At 48.5% G+C, this 13,663-nt stretch overlaps 1 protein-coding gene across 11 annotated transcripts in view; it reads right to left on the bottom strand.

The window, feature by feature from the left end:
- TRABD2A (TraB domain containing 2A) overlaps window positions 1-13,663 on the bottom strand; it is an 80,935-nt gene that overhangs the window by 45,622 nt on the left and 21,650 nt on the right. For 3 of the 11 annotated variants that reach the window (XM_045054481.1, XM_045054482.1, XM_045054480.1), the window contains one exon: window positions 13,248-13,380. The exons of 3 other annotated variants lie outside the window; for them this stretch is intronic. In XM_045054481.1, the coding sequence (XP_044910416.1) occupies window positions 13,248-13,319 (72 nt within the window). In that variant the 5' untranslated portion in view covers window positions 13,320-13,380. Of the gene's footprint in view, window positions 1-7,423; window positions 7,699-13,247; window positions 13,381-13,663 lie in introns of those variants that run through there. 5 more of the 11 variants (XM_019827503.3, XM_006930243.5, XM_045054483.1 and 2 more) reach the window with 4 other exon arrangements.

Raw genomic sequence — 13,663 nt, forward strand, 5'->3', positions numbered from 1 at the left:
AATAATGGGCGGGGGGCAGGGAAGATGAGTAGCAAATGAGCTCACAGCTCTGGATAAAGGCGATTGGCTATAAGCAGCCTGAGCCACATGGGAATAGGCCCGGTGCTCCAGAATGGGCTTTTCAAAAGCAACTAGAAATCCCGAGTTTAAATAAAATATTCCAATTGGAAAATGGAACCTCCATTTTCTTATACACCATGCAAGCCAAACAGAACATATCTCACTAGTCCCCAGCCTGTGACCTTGTTTTTTGTTAAGTATTTAAATTGCGGGGTGCCTGGGTGGCTCAGTTGGTTAGGCATCCAACTTTGGCTCTAGTCACGATCTCATGGTTCGTGAGTTCAGGCCCCCCATTGAGCTCTCTGCTGTCAGTGAGGGGCCCACTTTGGATCCTCTGTCTTCCTCTCTCTGCCCCTCCCCTGCTGTGCTCTCTCTCTCTCTCTCTCTCAAAAATAAGTAAACATTAAAAAGAATTTTTTTAAGTATTTAAGTTACAGTTCTACTCCCACACCCACCTTTTTAAAAACATACAAATGGGTGAAAGAAGCCTAAATTCTGCTTCTATTTCAGCTACCCCACCGAGATTTTTAAAAGCCACTTCATTTCTCTGTACCTCAATTTCTTCATCTTTAGGAGTTAGATAACAGTACTTGTCATAGGTTATGGGAATAAACAAACTAGGCAGGTAATTGTTAAGTGAATGAAGAAATGAGAGAAAGAATGTATTTCTAATACCTATTAATGATTGAATTAATATTAGGAGAGGAATCGCGTCCAGGGTCTCCAGCCAACCCTCAGGCATCTGCTTATGGAGTAACGAATGTCCCAGGGGTATTTAAGCAAATCAAAAAGCCAAATGGAAACTCTACATCTAAAACAATGGCTACCAAAACTAATTAAGCAGTCCAGTGTCTCACTGTTAGAATTACATCAAGCTGGTAGAAAAACACTAGTTAACTAGATGCTAATCAAAAGCCAAGACTGACAGTTATGGCTTTGGTTCATTTAAAACGGGTAACAAAGGGCACCTGGGTGGCTCAGTTGGCTGAACATCCAACTCTTGATTTCAGCTCAGGTCACGATCCCAGGGTTGTAGGATCAAGCCCCAAGTCGAGCCCTGTATTGAGCCCCACATTGGGCTATGAGCTAAACGTGAAACGTGCTTCTCCCTCTCTCTCTCCCTCTGCCCCTCTCCCTGGCTTGTGCTCGCTCTCTCTCTCTCTCTCTCTCTCTCTCTCAAATAAAAAAAAAAAATGATAACAAAATAATTACCTATAAATGTAACTGGTTTGGTAGAGGCAGCCTTCCAGGTAGAGGTTTAGTTTGGAGTTTGGTTTATTTGTTCACTTTATTGGGAAGAAACGATAACTGAAGGGCCCTGAATGGGCACCACAAACCTATACAATGGATCTGCTCACACAAGTTATAGCGCCTCCCAAAGGAGGTATACCCACTTTCCAACCAGGAGACACAGTCAAGAGCTAAAATGTTATTATTAAAACCATGGACACCTAACTCATTTTCATCTGCTAGGAGCTTTTGATATTAAATAAATATATTCCCAGGAATATCCAGTCCATACTGCAAGATCACGGCTGAGATTGGGGGGTAGGCAGAGTGGAAGGCGTGGTTTCATTTTGGTTTGGTTTTGCTTTGTTTTTACCCACTGCCTTTAGTCTCCCTAAAGTCTCATCCTACCTCAAAATACCTACACTCCTCTTTAAACAAAATCTACTCAACTATATGTATCCATTTTTATTTATTTATTTATTGCTGCCTTTTCAATTAGTATTAGTCTAGAAATAGAGTTGCTGTATGATCTTTTTGCTGAAAACAGCTCATATTTAAAAAACAAACAGGGGTGTCTGGGTGGCTCAGTCGGTTAAGCAGCCGACTTTGGCTCAGGTCATGATCTCGCGGTCCGCGAGTTCGAGCCCCGTGTCGGGTTCTGTGCTAACAGCTCAGAGCCTAGAGCCTGCTTCCAATTCTGTGCTTCCCTCTCTCTCTGCCCCTCCCATGCTCATGCTCTGTCTCTTTCTGTCTTTCAATAATAAATAAATGTCAAAAAAATTTTTTTAATAAATAAATAAACATTAAAAAAAATTAAAAGCAAACAAACAAGACTCAGGTGCTGGCACCCAGCCATGTAATAACAGTAAGGACACTAAGAACAGCGGCTGTTATCACATATTCACTGTGTGCCAGAGACGATCTAAGCATTGCATATGAATGCTCCTACGACATGCGTTCAACGTGCACACGTTCCACAATTCTTTAGGCTGTGCTTATACATGCCAGCCACTGTTGTAGGCATGAGGCACTGGGGCATTCTAGGGCACTAGAAATACAACGGTGAGTGAAAAACAGGTACCCGCCTCGGGCATGTCCATGATATCTGTTGTGGAGAACATGAGCAGGGAGTACTGGTGGAGGAGATATTCAGTCTTAAATACGGTGATCAGAAAATCACTGAATGGGGGCACCTGGGTGGCTCAGTCAGTTACACCTCCAATGCTTGCTTTCAGCTCAGGTCATGGTCTCATGGTTTCGTGAGTTCGAGCCCCACATCGGGCTCTGTGCTAACAGCATGGAGCCTGCTTGGGATTCTCTCTCTCCCTCTTTCTCTGCCCCTCTCACGCTCATGTGCATGCTTCCTCTCTCTCTCTCTCTCTCTCTCTCTCTCTCTGTCTCTCTCTCCCTCAATAAATAAACAAAATCACTGAACATCTGGTAGGAGATTTATCTTGCTATGAAAGAGGTAAGAGTGCAAATCAGGGGGATATCTATCTGAGAGAAGAGCCTTCCCTCCAAGAGGAGGGAACAGCAGTGCAAAGGCCCTGAAGCAGAAAGGTGTTAGCGAGGACATCATCAGAACTGCAGCAGGATGAAGGAAAAGGAGAGCAGGAGGAGAAGTCAGAGTGGTGAGCAAGGCCAGGCCACACCAGAGCTAGGGCAGGTGTTTGTGAGAGGGGCAGTGTGAGCTGATGCTGACCAGGGTCACCCTGGCGACCGTGACGAACAGACTAGAGAGGGATGAGGGCAAATGAAAGAAAGTCAGTCAGGAAGTTACCAAAACAATCCAAGCATGAGAACACAGCGGTTGTGACAGAACTGAGACGTGATCACGTGCTGGATATAGTCTGGAAGCTAGAACTAATGGGACTTGCTGATGAGTTGGTTAATTCAAAGGACAAAGTTGCCATCAACCAAGATAGAGGAGAGAGCAGATGAAACGGGATCAGAAGGGAAGGTTGGAAGTCTGGCTTGGGCTCTGCTGAGTCGAGATGTGAAGCAGACAACCAAGTGGGGAGGTCGAGCTGGTAGACGGATGCGTGAATCTGGACTTTGGGAGAGGCCTGCGCCAGAGGTTAAAAACAAGGTACTGTCACCATTTAGATGTGTTATTTAAAGCCATGGGACTGAATGAGATCTCCAAGGAGCCTAGTGTAATTTAGGAGGGAAAAGGTCTAGAAATAATCTAACCTTGCGAAGTCAAGGGAGAGAAGAGCAGCCAGCAAAAGAGAATGAGAGATGTGGTCATTGAGGTCGCTGGCAAATCAAGAGTAGGAAGCCAACCAAAGACAGTGCTTCAAGGAGGACAATGTAAGCAAGGGGTTCAGTGTGGCTGATGAGCCAAATGAGTCAAGGCTTTGAGAACTGGTCTCTGGATGGAACAACACTGAAGACACTGGGGCCGAAGCAAGAACAATTTAGTGGCACAGTGGGGACGAAAGCCTGCCCATTCAGGAGCAAATGGGAAGAAAGGCACTAAGAAGATACTCAACTAATTAAGATGCTAGCCGTTGCCACGTGCAGAAACTAAGCCCTTGAGAGGTTTATGATGATACCCAAGGTCCCGCAGTGGCTAAGTGGATTTGAAGCCAGGCAGACTGGGTCCTGAGCCCTGGGTCTGAAACATCACATTATGTGACCTTAACATGCAATACACTTTACTTGGTCTCCTAGTTTCTTTCTCCATGAATACCCTAGTAGGTGCACAGCTGCACAGGAGTGCTCCCTGACTCGGAATCTACAGAGGCTCTGTCCAGCTCCCCTTCCCTAGCCTCAGGACCTGCCCAAATAGATCCACACCAACGTTTTTAAATCCTCAGACTGCCACCTTTCCCCATCCTGTCTTTTCAAAGTAACACATGGGCGGTGGGGGGGCGGGGGGGATGGGGAGGGATTTTTCCACTTTTTCAAGCCAGGGGTTTTAAAGTGTTCTGAAGGAAATGCTCCTCGTCTTGTATAGCTCCCTCAACAAATAGAGTTCTGTTCCGACCAAGTAGGCACTGTCTCTCCCATTCTGCACCAGCAACCATCCCCGACGACCACTGACAGTGCCCTACCAGGCAGGCCTTGGGTAGAACACAAGCTCAAAGAAAAGACTTCAGGGCTTATGGCCAAGGAGCTCTCACATTGCCTTTGCCCACCAGCCCCCAGGCCGCCACACCGGTCATATGGGTGCCACTGCCCTGGTCCCCCTTATACTGACACCCTCAGGGGTAGGGCTGTCTTGTCTCCACAACAGAAAAAGAACAAAATTGTTCTACTACCTCATTTCAACATAATTGTGGCCACCATGTGCTACCAGATGGATGAAGCCATGTGATTTAACACTATGATTCAATAGAATAAAAACACTATCAACATGTCCCTTCTAAACCTAAAAGAAAAAGGCATGGGTGGCGATGGATGACAGACACAAGAAGCTACAAGTTCTGTCCGTTGAATCACTGGAGATTTTTTTTTTAATTTTTTTTAACATTTATTTATTTTTGAGACAGAGAGAGACAGAGCATGAACAGAGGAGGGGCAGAGAGGGAGGGAGACACAGAATCTGAAACAGGCTCCAGGCTCTGAGCTGTCAGCACAGAGCCCGACGTGGGGCTCGTACTCACGGACCGCGAGATCATGACCTGAGCCGAGGTCGGCCGCTTAACCGACTGAGCCACCCAGGTGCCCCGAATCACTGGAGATTTTAACACACACATCTGTAATCCATGCAGTGAAACAAAGGAGCACAGTGACAACTTATGTCACGTGGGCTAAGTCCCTTAGGGCTGCACCCCTCAGCTAGCTCCTCCCGTCCCAGCCTCCCGCGACCTGTGGTGATGGCACTTTTCCTAAAGTACACTTCAGCAGACCAGCTAGAATGGATACCAAAGTGAGTCAGTTGGCTCCAGGTGACACTTTTCATCCGAGAAATATTTATTGAGCGTCTACGGTGGCCAGGCACTCTTCTAAGCACTGGGGATGCAGCAGCAAAACAAACAGACAAAAATTCCAACCCCGATGAAGATTGCAGGGGCTAGGGGAGCCGCAGCAAACACATTTTTATCAGTTGAGTGCTACAATGAGAAAGCAGGAAAGGCAGGTAAGAGGGCAGGTGGGTCAGGGGTTTGACATAATCATTCATAGATAATCAGGAAGGGTCTCTGTGAAAGAATTTGAGCAAAGATCAGGTGGAAGTATGGGAAGAAGCATGTTACAGGCCAGTGTGGAAGATCTCTCTATAATGATTAACGAAAGTTGAAACCAGCTCTCAGGACACAAAATGCTACCTAGTGGGTTAGAGGCTGGATTCCAGAGCTTTACTCTACAATCTCAAGACCACAACCTCCTGGGGCACCCACCCACAGTGCCCTCTCCAGAGCGCAGGTCAAGCATACGGCCCTGCCACTGACTGACCTGACCTTGGCACCGGATAACACCACTTGCTCCCAGAATAGTTCAGAGATTTTCAAAATGTGGTCCTGGGACCTGTAGGTGTCCGCAAAGCCCTTCAAAGCAGTCTGTAAAGTCAGAACTTTTTTAATCATAATAATAAGGTATTTTCCTCTCTCGCTGTCATTCTCTCACAGGTGTGCACATAGAATTTTCTAGAGGCTACAGGTGTGTCCAACGTCACTGCTGTGACTGTTAATGGCACGTGTGCTTATGTATTCCTGTGTCTCACTGATGTGTCCGTCAACCCACATACATAAAGGGCTCTTTGGAGTCCTTAGTACTTGTTTAAAACGTGGAGGGGTGCTGAGACCAAAAAGTTGGAGAACTGAGAGAATAAAAAGGCCATGAGGACAAGTTCAAGAGTCAAGAGAAACAGAGACTTTATCACGACTCACTCGTCACACTACAATTTGGAGTGGATTTTGCAAAAGTGAAAAACGTTTGCTTTCATAGGAAAGGATGGCTTTCTGCTTTGTATAACACGAGCGCCACTGCCACAACGCAAGAGTTCGAAACTCTCCCTGGTGCCGACGTCCCTCTCCAGCCACCACGCCTCCTGCTTGCCGGAGGGAAAGCTGGGAAGGATGGATGCCTTAAGGAAATCAGTGTGGCTCCCCGTCAGCCCCCTGCACCAGGAAGCCTCAATTAGGTCACCCTCTCCTTTCCTGTGGTTAGGACGATGAATAAAATTACCACTAGCCAGAGGTGACACAGCCCCGGATGCTGCGCAGGTGTCACCGAAGGTGGGGCGACCCTGGTGTCCGACCCTGGTGACCACCCGGCTCCGGGGACCCAGCAATCAGACCCACCAATACAAACTCACAAAATTCAACCGCCACGGAGCTCAGAAAAAGAACTTCAGAACGACAGAAAATTTCGAGTATAAGAAAACTGATCAGGAGAAGAAAACCTTGGTCTCGAAAGAGGGCCAGGCTCGCAGACGCTAGACCTGTCCGATTTCTGCTCGGCTTCTGCTCCCATAGGGTGAGGTTGACCGGGGCAGGTCACCGGGACTCCCTCGGTTGGGTTCCGCTCACCTGCAAAACGCCCCTGAGAATGTCTAAGGAAGCGCCCGTGCGTGAACGCGAGGCTGTCAGATGTGGCTACTTCGCGAATGCGCTCTGTGACCTGGGGCACAAATGTCCCTCTCTGAGCCTCAATTTCCCAGATCGGTAAAACAAGAGGGATGGCTTCAACTCCCCCCCCCCCCCCCCCAATCCCTTCTAACTCAGGCACTGACTCTACGAAGGTTAAAGCAAGCAGCTGCAGGGCGCTCTTACCATTTCGGTAAGAGCAGGAGAAATTAAACGCTAAGGATGAGAAGGCAGAACAAACTTGCAAAGTAAATGCGCCAAAGTCCCTCCTGCACCGCTCGGTCTTAGCGGACTCATCCATCCACACAAGGTCCCCGAACGCCCGCGAAGCAGGCTGGAGAGACCCGGGACACCCCGCCAGGACTCCCTTCGGCTCCACTGACCAATGGCGAGAGCTGGGGACAGGGTCTCACGCGGCCGAGGGACTGCGCCCCCTCCAGAAAGGGGACCCCGGGGTGCGGCGGGACGCGCCAGCAAAAAGGCTCGGCAGGGGGAGGTGGTTCGGGATCCGAGGGCTCGGTGCTTCGCAGGCTTGGGAAGGTAACCACCCAGGGGAGGTGCGGGGAAGCCGCCTCGCCCGCGCCCGACGCGCGCCCTACCTGGGGCTTGAGCTCGCAGTTGGCTGAGGCTGGCGCGCCGCGCCGCGGGGCTGCGCCCGTGGGCAGGAGGCAGAGGGTCTGCAGCAGGAACCAGCCCCAGGGACTCATCCTCCCCACGGCGGCTCGGAGGCCCCGCACGCGGAGGGACAGAGTGAGGCAGCGGTGGCCGCCCCGCCCGTTAGCCGGCGGCCGCGGAGCTGCGGACTAGCCGCGCGCCCACCATGGCGCTCGGGGCTCGGGGGACCGGGGGCGCTCGCCGGCAGCCCCGCGCCTCTCGTCTGCTCCGTCTGCAGTTCGCGCGGCCGCCTCCGGGCGGGGCTCGGGGAGCGGGCGGCGGCGGCGGCCACGTGGGGCCGGGCCCTGACCTCCCACCCCCCACCCCGCCGCCCCTCCGCCCCGCGCGGAGACAGCCTCGGGAGCCGGGGCCAGGCTTCTCCCGCCCAAACCCTGGCGGGGCCGCAGGCCACCTCGTGAGCCGGCCAGAACGGGAAAGTGAAGTCCCAGCACTGTCTTCCAACCTCCCCCCAGATCCCATCGGCTCCTACCCTTACCTCTGTATTTATGCTGCCAGTTCTGAGAGTGGCTCTTGATTGCAAGAGACAGACCAAAGAAACAAATGACAGGCTATTTTTCAAAGGAAAGCTCATTTAAACAAAAGAAATCGCCTACAAGTTTTGTCTGTTAAAAGAGGGAAATAGTCTGTGTGTGCATACACTTAAAATCCGGGACCACAAAAGCCAGCACTCCATTAGGTGTCGTCTTAAGGGGGTTGAGGAATAATATTAAGGATGTGAACACCAAACTCGAAGGACTCCTTCAAAGGTTAAGTGAGGACATTTATGGAAAGCATCTTGTTTGGTACACATAGGAGGCCTGCAAAATGGACTTGCTCCCTTTCTGCCCCTAAAGCCTTATTCACAGCACTGAGCCTTCAGGAAGAAAAAATTATCAAATCCACTAGCTCAGCCACTGTGCCCAGCCTCTGCCACCTCCCATACAAGCCCTGAGTGCACTTTACCAACCTTTATGTACAGCCCAGAGTGCCCTGTGATCACTGAGTGGTGTAGCAGGGGTTCTTAATTGTTAAGTGAGTGGGTTCACTTAAGCAGGGGTTCAAAATTGTCTCCATGTCCATTTTGAGACTCCGGTGGAAACTGTGAGCCATTAGGTAATGAGACGCAGAGTCCCAGATTTACACGCAATGAGGGGAGTTTTCTGAGCCTCAGACGCCCATTTGCAATACTCCAGTAAAGAGTATTTTAGAAGCCACGTTTTTCCAGCTTTGGTTTCACAGACGTTTAGGCTTCAGGTGTTTTTGTGACATCGCTAGATTTTTCCTGTTCTAAGTTTCAGTGGGGGGTTACTTTCCGGAGTTGACTCTCCTGTCTCCAAACGACACCCGTTCAGCTTGTCAGCGAGCCTTGGACCACAAGCCGACCCGCAGCGCAACCTGTCCGGGTTTTCAGGTTGCCAATGCTGCCGCCTACTGGCAAAAATGCTCTCTCCAGGTGTGAGATGAAAGCACCCGGAACTGTAAAGGAAGTAATTAACTTACTACTACTTTGTACTCTTTCCCCACTCCAAATGGAGTCTCAATCAGTCAGCTGGGGCCAGAGGAAGAGGGGAGGGAAAATGTGTCATAAAACCAGACTGAAGGGTGCCTAGGTGGTTCAGTTGGTTAAGCATCTGACTTCAGCTCAGGTCATGATCTCACTGTTGGGGAGTTCAAAAGCCCACGTAGGGCTCTGTGCTGACAGCTGGGAGCCGGGAGCCTGCTTTGAATTCTGTGTCTCCCTCTCTCTCTGCCCGTCCCTGTTCGTGCTCTGCCTCTCTCAAAAATAAACATTTTTTAATTAAAAAAAAATAAAACGAGATGAGTTTGTTTTCTTTCATCGTCTCTCTTTCCTATTCCATTGATGCTTGCTCTAACCTGTATTATTTCCTTCTACTTACTTTGGATTTATTTTGCTCTTCTTTTTCTGTCTTCTTAAGGTGAGACACTAGGTCATTGACTTTAAGCCTTTATTTTCTAATATAAGCATGTTAAAGCTATAAATTTTCCTCTAAGCATTGCTTTAGCTGCATTGCCCAGATTTTTGAAAAGCTGTATTTTCATTATCATTCAGTTTGGAATACTTTCTGATTTCTCTGGTGGTTTTGTTTTTTTCTTTGACCATGGATAGTTTAGAAATATATTGCTTAATTTGCAAATTATGGATTTTTCCTAGACATCTTGTTAACTGATTTCTGATCTAGCTCCACTGCAATCAGAGAACATAGTCTGTATGACTGCACAATAATTTTATATTAATTGAGACTTGTTTTACGGTCCAGGATATGGTCATACACTGGACTTGAAATGTCTAGTGCATGAACAATTTTCTTCAGCTCTAATATTTTTTTAGGTGGAGCTGCCTGCCTTAGACCCATCATTAAGTAGAATTTATTCTGTAAGACACCCAATGTCCAAACATTCAACAAAATCACATCTACTCTATATACATTGTACAGACATTCTTGAGGCCCCTATCACTTCACAGTGCTACCCCAGACCTGGTGACAGGCAGGCCAGCATGACCCGGTCCTTACCTATCTTCTAGGCTGATGGCTTTCCTGGCTTCCACTTTGTGGTTAAGAAAGAGATGCTGGAGTGCCTAGGTGGCTCACGGCCAACTTTGGCTCGGGTCATGATCTCACGGTTCCTGAGTTCAAGTCCCTCCTCAGGCTCTGTGCTGGCGGCTCAGAGCTCAGAGCCTGGAGCCTGTTTTGGATTCTGTGTCTCCCTCTCTCTGACCCTCCTGTGCCCCCCTCTCTCAAAAATAAACATTGAAAAGTTTTAAAATAAATAAATAAACATTAAAAAAAAAAAAGGTAAAAAGAAGGAGATGCTGAATGTTCCCCTAGCCTCCTCTCTGCCTTTTGGTATCTAGTTCGGTATCTCAGAGTTTCGATATCCAGTTCAACTCCCTCACTTGGGTATTGTTCTTTTAGCCCATTGCCGGAGACCTGGATGTTCCTAAACCTTTCCCTGCTTCTTTCTGTTTCTGTTTCATGTACAGTTGATACCCTGGCAACCTTCCTACGTCCACCTATTCTTAGTTCGTCCTTTTGTGCCCCTACAACGGATTCCTGAATGTACACAAATCTGTGAAGCTTGTCCCCTTCATAGCAGTCACCCAAGGAAATCATACCCTGGAGTCCTCTTTGTCCTTTCCCCCAAATCAGATCTTCCCTCAAAAACAAAGTTTTCAGGATGCCCAGAGGATTTGCTGTGGCTTCCACCGCACCTGCCTTGCCTGGCTGGCCCGCCTGACTGACCTGCAGCCATCTAAATCCTGAATCACGTAACACACTGCAGATTTCCCAAAATGATCAGGGCAGCCCCAAGGTGGAGGGTAGATCACTTGATCCTGCCTCCTGGTATTCACATTTTTGTTTAATTCCCTCCCCAAGTGCGAGCAGGACCTGTGACTTGCTTCTAACCAATGGAAGGTGACAAAGATGATGGGTTGTAGGTGATTACACAGGAGTGTGCTGCCAATCTCGCTAGAGTCTCTACCTTGCCATCTCTGACGAAATGAGCTGTCACGAGTCCTATGGCCAGGAGGAAATGAATTCTGCCAAGCACCTGAGTGACTTCAGAAGTAGATCCTTCCACAGTAGAACCTCCAATAGGAGCCCAGTCCTGGGCAGCACCTTGATTGCAGTCTGGGGTTACCCTAAGCAAAGGACCCAGTTAAGCCTGAACTCCTGACCCAGAGAAAATGTGAGATCATAAATATGTGCTATTCTAACCCACTGAGCTAGTGATTTGTCACACAGCCAACAGAACACTAACACACCAGGGGCGCCTGGGTGGCTCAGTCGGTTGAGCTTCCAACTTCGGTTCAGGGCATGATCTCACAGTTCGTGAGTTGGAGCCCCGCATTAGGCTTGCTGCTGTCAGCGTGGAGCCAGCTTCAGATCCTCTGTCCCCCTCCCCCTCCTGGCTGGAGCTCTCTCAAAAATAAACAAAACATTAAAAAAGAAAGCAAGAAAGCAAGAAAGCAAGAAAGCAAGAAAGCAAGAAAGCAAGAAAGCAAGAAAGAAAGAAAGAAAGAAAGAAAAGAGCAGAGAAAAGAAAACTAACACACCAAGTAAAATAGAGCGCCAAGGAATACCCAGGTATTCCAACAGAGTCTACACCATCAGAGGGTGTGCTCAAAGTGAGCAACAGAAGACCTACTTCCTGCACTTTCACGTCTTCGGGCCCCATGCCTGCCCAAAAGGGGACCAGAGTTTTGCCACTCTCTCTTGGTCACCCAGTATTGGCACCAGAATTTCTGGCGGGAAAGGGTAGCAATTACCCCACAGCTGCCTTTGCTTAGCAAGTACACTGTGTGTACCTAGATAACGGGCAAGAAGAAACCTCCCCTGACAGCAGGGAGTGGTCTAGCTTGATGGGTGTCACCTTGGTGTTGTTACAAGCTGACACTATCCACAGCCAGGCCGTGGTGTTCTCCCATTGAACGTAAACAATTTTGTAGTAGATCAACATTGGACAAGGCCACTCTATGACTATAATGAAGACAAAATCCAGATGACTCCATAATCATGTCTCAACACAGACAAAACATGAACCTGGTCCAAACCACAAAAGGGACCAGACATCCTCATATCCTGGCTAATGAGTGACTGCTCCTTCCTCACAAATCCCTACTTTAGCCTTTATTATTTCCCCTACCATATAGACAAGATATTTGAAGATATTTGAATGTATCGTTACAGGCTGAATTGTGGCTCCCCCAGAAAATCAGATGTTGAAGCCCATACCCTGGTACCTCAGAATGTGACTGTTTGTTGTTGTTTTTTTCTTAAGGTTTATTCACTTTTGAGAAACAGAGATAGAGCATGAGCAGGGGAGGGGCAGAGAGAGAGGGAGACACGGAATGTGAAGCAGGCTCCAGGTTCTGAGCTGTCAGCACGGAGCCCGACGCGGGGCTCAAACCCGCACACCATGAGATCATGACAGGCTTAACCATCTGAACCACCCAGGCGTCCCATAATGTGACTATATGTGGAGATAGGGTCTTTAAAGAAGTGATTAAGTTAAAATGAGGCTATTACTATCGGCCCAACTCTGATCTGACTGCTGTCTCTGTAAAAGGAGGAAATTTAGACACACAACAGGGACACCAAGAGCACTGAGGCACGGAGGGACAAACATGTGAGGACACAGCAAGAAGGCAGCCCTCTGCCAACCAAGGAAAGAGGCTCAAGAGAAAACACATTCATTGACACCTTGATTTTGAACCTCCAGGCCTCCAGACCTGCGAGAAAATAAATTTCTGTTGTCTAAGCCACCGAGTCTGTGGTATTTTGTTATGGTAACCCGAGCAAGTTAATAGAGATGCCCAATCGGAATGAGACCCAATTCCTCAGAACACCCAACCCAGAGCTAAGCCCTGCTTCCTTGAACCTTCCCCCAAATCACCTAAGGAAACGAGCCAAACTGTAAAACAAGCCCTCCCAGTACCTTCTCACTGAGATGCCCCAAGGTATGAGCTCTTCCTCTCTGCAAAGAGCAGTGAGGCCATCTAATTCACCTTCAGGTGTGTCCCTGGTGGCCTTTGGCTTTTGGCCAGTACCTGTCTGTCTACTTGGGGCGACTTTGGCCAGCCCCCAAGCCATCCCTTGTGCTTCCAATGGTCTTACATCAGACCTTGCGTGGAGAGAAGTTCTCCTTATGTTGACACGTTTTTACTCTCTTCCCCTGTGCCTGCTCTCCTGCCCACCCCCCTCCCCACATGCCACATGGGTAAGGCTGCGCTGAGGTGAACGGTACCTTGCTCCTGGGAGCCTGGTGCAAAACCGCTGCCTGTGTGAATGATTCCTGACAGAAAGCACGTAACAGCATGAACTGAGGAGAGTGACGGAGCTAGCTTCTGGTCACTGTTCAGCTGGCTTCTGGCTTCCTCCTGACCCAGATCATGCAAGCAGAGAGAAAAAGCTGAATTGTTAGATGTCCATGAGAATTTGGTTTTTTTTTTTCAGAGAAGGAAGAAAGAAGAAGAAACTGGAGACAAGGAAACTGCAGAAGACTCCCGGGCAGAGAAAAGAGAAACACAGCAGAGATGTTGACCGGGGAATTTTTATTGTATTTTACTATTCATAAGTAACGAAAATTTCAAGAAATTTTTCATGAAATTACAATTACACATCAATCTTTCAGAGGTGGGTTTTGGGGCCTCTGATAGTGTA

The sequence above is a fragment of the Felis catus genome, chromosome A3 (genome assembly GCF_018350175.1).
Source record: "Felis catus isolate Fca126 chromosome A3, F.catus_Fca126_mat1.0, whole genome shotgun sequence".
NCBI lineage: Eukaryota > Metazoa > Chordata > Mammalia > Carnivora > Felidae > Felis > Felis catus.